General features: G+C 40.0%; 1 protein-coding gene across 1 annotated transcript; it reads left to right on the forward strand.

Moving 5' to 3' along the window:
- Positions 1–607: 607 nt before the first annotated feature.
- Positions 608–1,123, forward strand: LOC110108157 (inorganic phosphate transporter 1-4-like; the record flags this gene model as incomplete). Its single annotated transcript, XM_020838674.2, has 1 exon — positions 608–1,123. A coding segment is annotated over exon 1 (516 nt), but the record flags the coding sequence as incomplete, so codon positions are not given.
- Positions 1,124–1,234: the final 111 nt, after the last annotated feature.

Raw genomic sequence — 1,234 nt, forward strand, 5'->3', positions numbered from 1 at the left:
TTTTAATTAAAAAAAAATATTTATTCTAAAAAGATACTTTAAAAATAGTAAGAAAGTCGTCCTTCGTTTGGGGTGACTTTCTTAATGCTTTTTAAAACAAATTTCTAACATAACAATTTCTAGTTTTAAAATTTTTGTACTAAAAAATTACTTTAGAAAATAGTAAAAAAACCGTTTCAAATGAAGCCTTATTCAATTGATAAAAACATATAACAAAATTTAAAAAAAAAAATCTAATTATATTTATATTCAAGATAACAAAAAAGGAATAATAATCAGAATATTCGTATAAATCCTCCCCTATTAATCGAAAAACAAAACAAATGTCTCTCCCTCCCCTCCTTCCTCACCACCATTAATCCTTCAAGAATAACAGAATATCTGACGTGGCAAACCCTGGCCCCACACCTCACTTTTGACCCCACAAATCATCGAATATGCTCTCCTCAGATTCTCTTTCCCCTCCCACTCCCCCTATTTAACCCTTCTGACCTCCCACAAAAATGTAAATCAAAGCTCTGAATAAAAAAAGAAAACTTTTTTCTGGCTCTCTGATCCTTCGCCGCTAATCAGGCCAGGAGAAGGAGGAAAGAAGAAGATAAGACCAATGGCGAAGGAGCATCTCCAGGTTCTCTCCGCCCTCGACGCCGCCAAAACACAATGGTACCATTTCACCGCCATCGTCGTCGCCGGCATGGGCTTCTTCACCGACGCCTATGACCTGTTCTGTATCTCCCTCGTAACCAAACTCCTCGGCCGCATCTATTACCACGTCGATGGATCCCTTACCCCCGGCTCTCTTCCTCCGCACATCTCCGCCTCCGTCAACGGCGTTGCCTTCTGTGGGACTCTCTCCGGCCAACTGTTCTTTGGTTGGTTAGGAGATAAGCTTGGGCGGAAGAGAGTGTATGGGATGACTCTGTTGCTTATGGTTATTTGTTCGATTGGATCTGGATTGTCGTTTAGTCATAAGTCGAGTTCTGTGATTGCGACTCTCTGTTTCTTCCGGTTCTGGCTTGGCTTTGGAATCGGCGGCGATTACCCTCTTTCCGCCACCATCATGTCGGAGTACGCGAACAAGAAGACTCGCGGCGCTTTTATCGCAGCCGTGTTTGCGATGCAGGTAATGATCTTAAACGACACGAACACGTTAATATTTTTTTTTTTGGATTTCAAGTTTTAATATATTTATCTATGTTATTTTTTAATGTTTTAATTATTCTTTTATATCTAA

Source organism: Dendrobium catenatum, unplaced genomic scaffold (genome assembly GCF_001605985.2).
Source record: "Dendrobium catenatum unplaced genomic scaffold, ASM160598v2 original_scaffold_159369, whole genome shotgun sequence".
Classification (NCBI taxonomy): Eukaryota; Viridiplantae; Streptophyta; class Magnoliopsida; order Asparagales; family Orchidaceae; genus Dendrobium; species Dendrobium catenatum.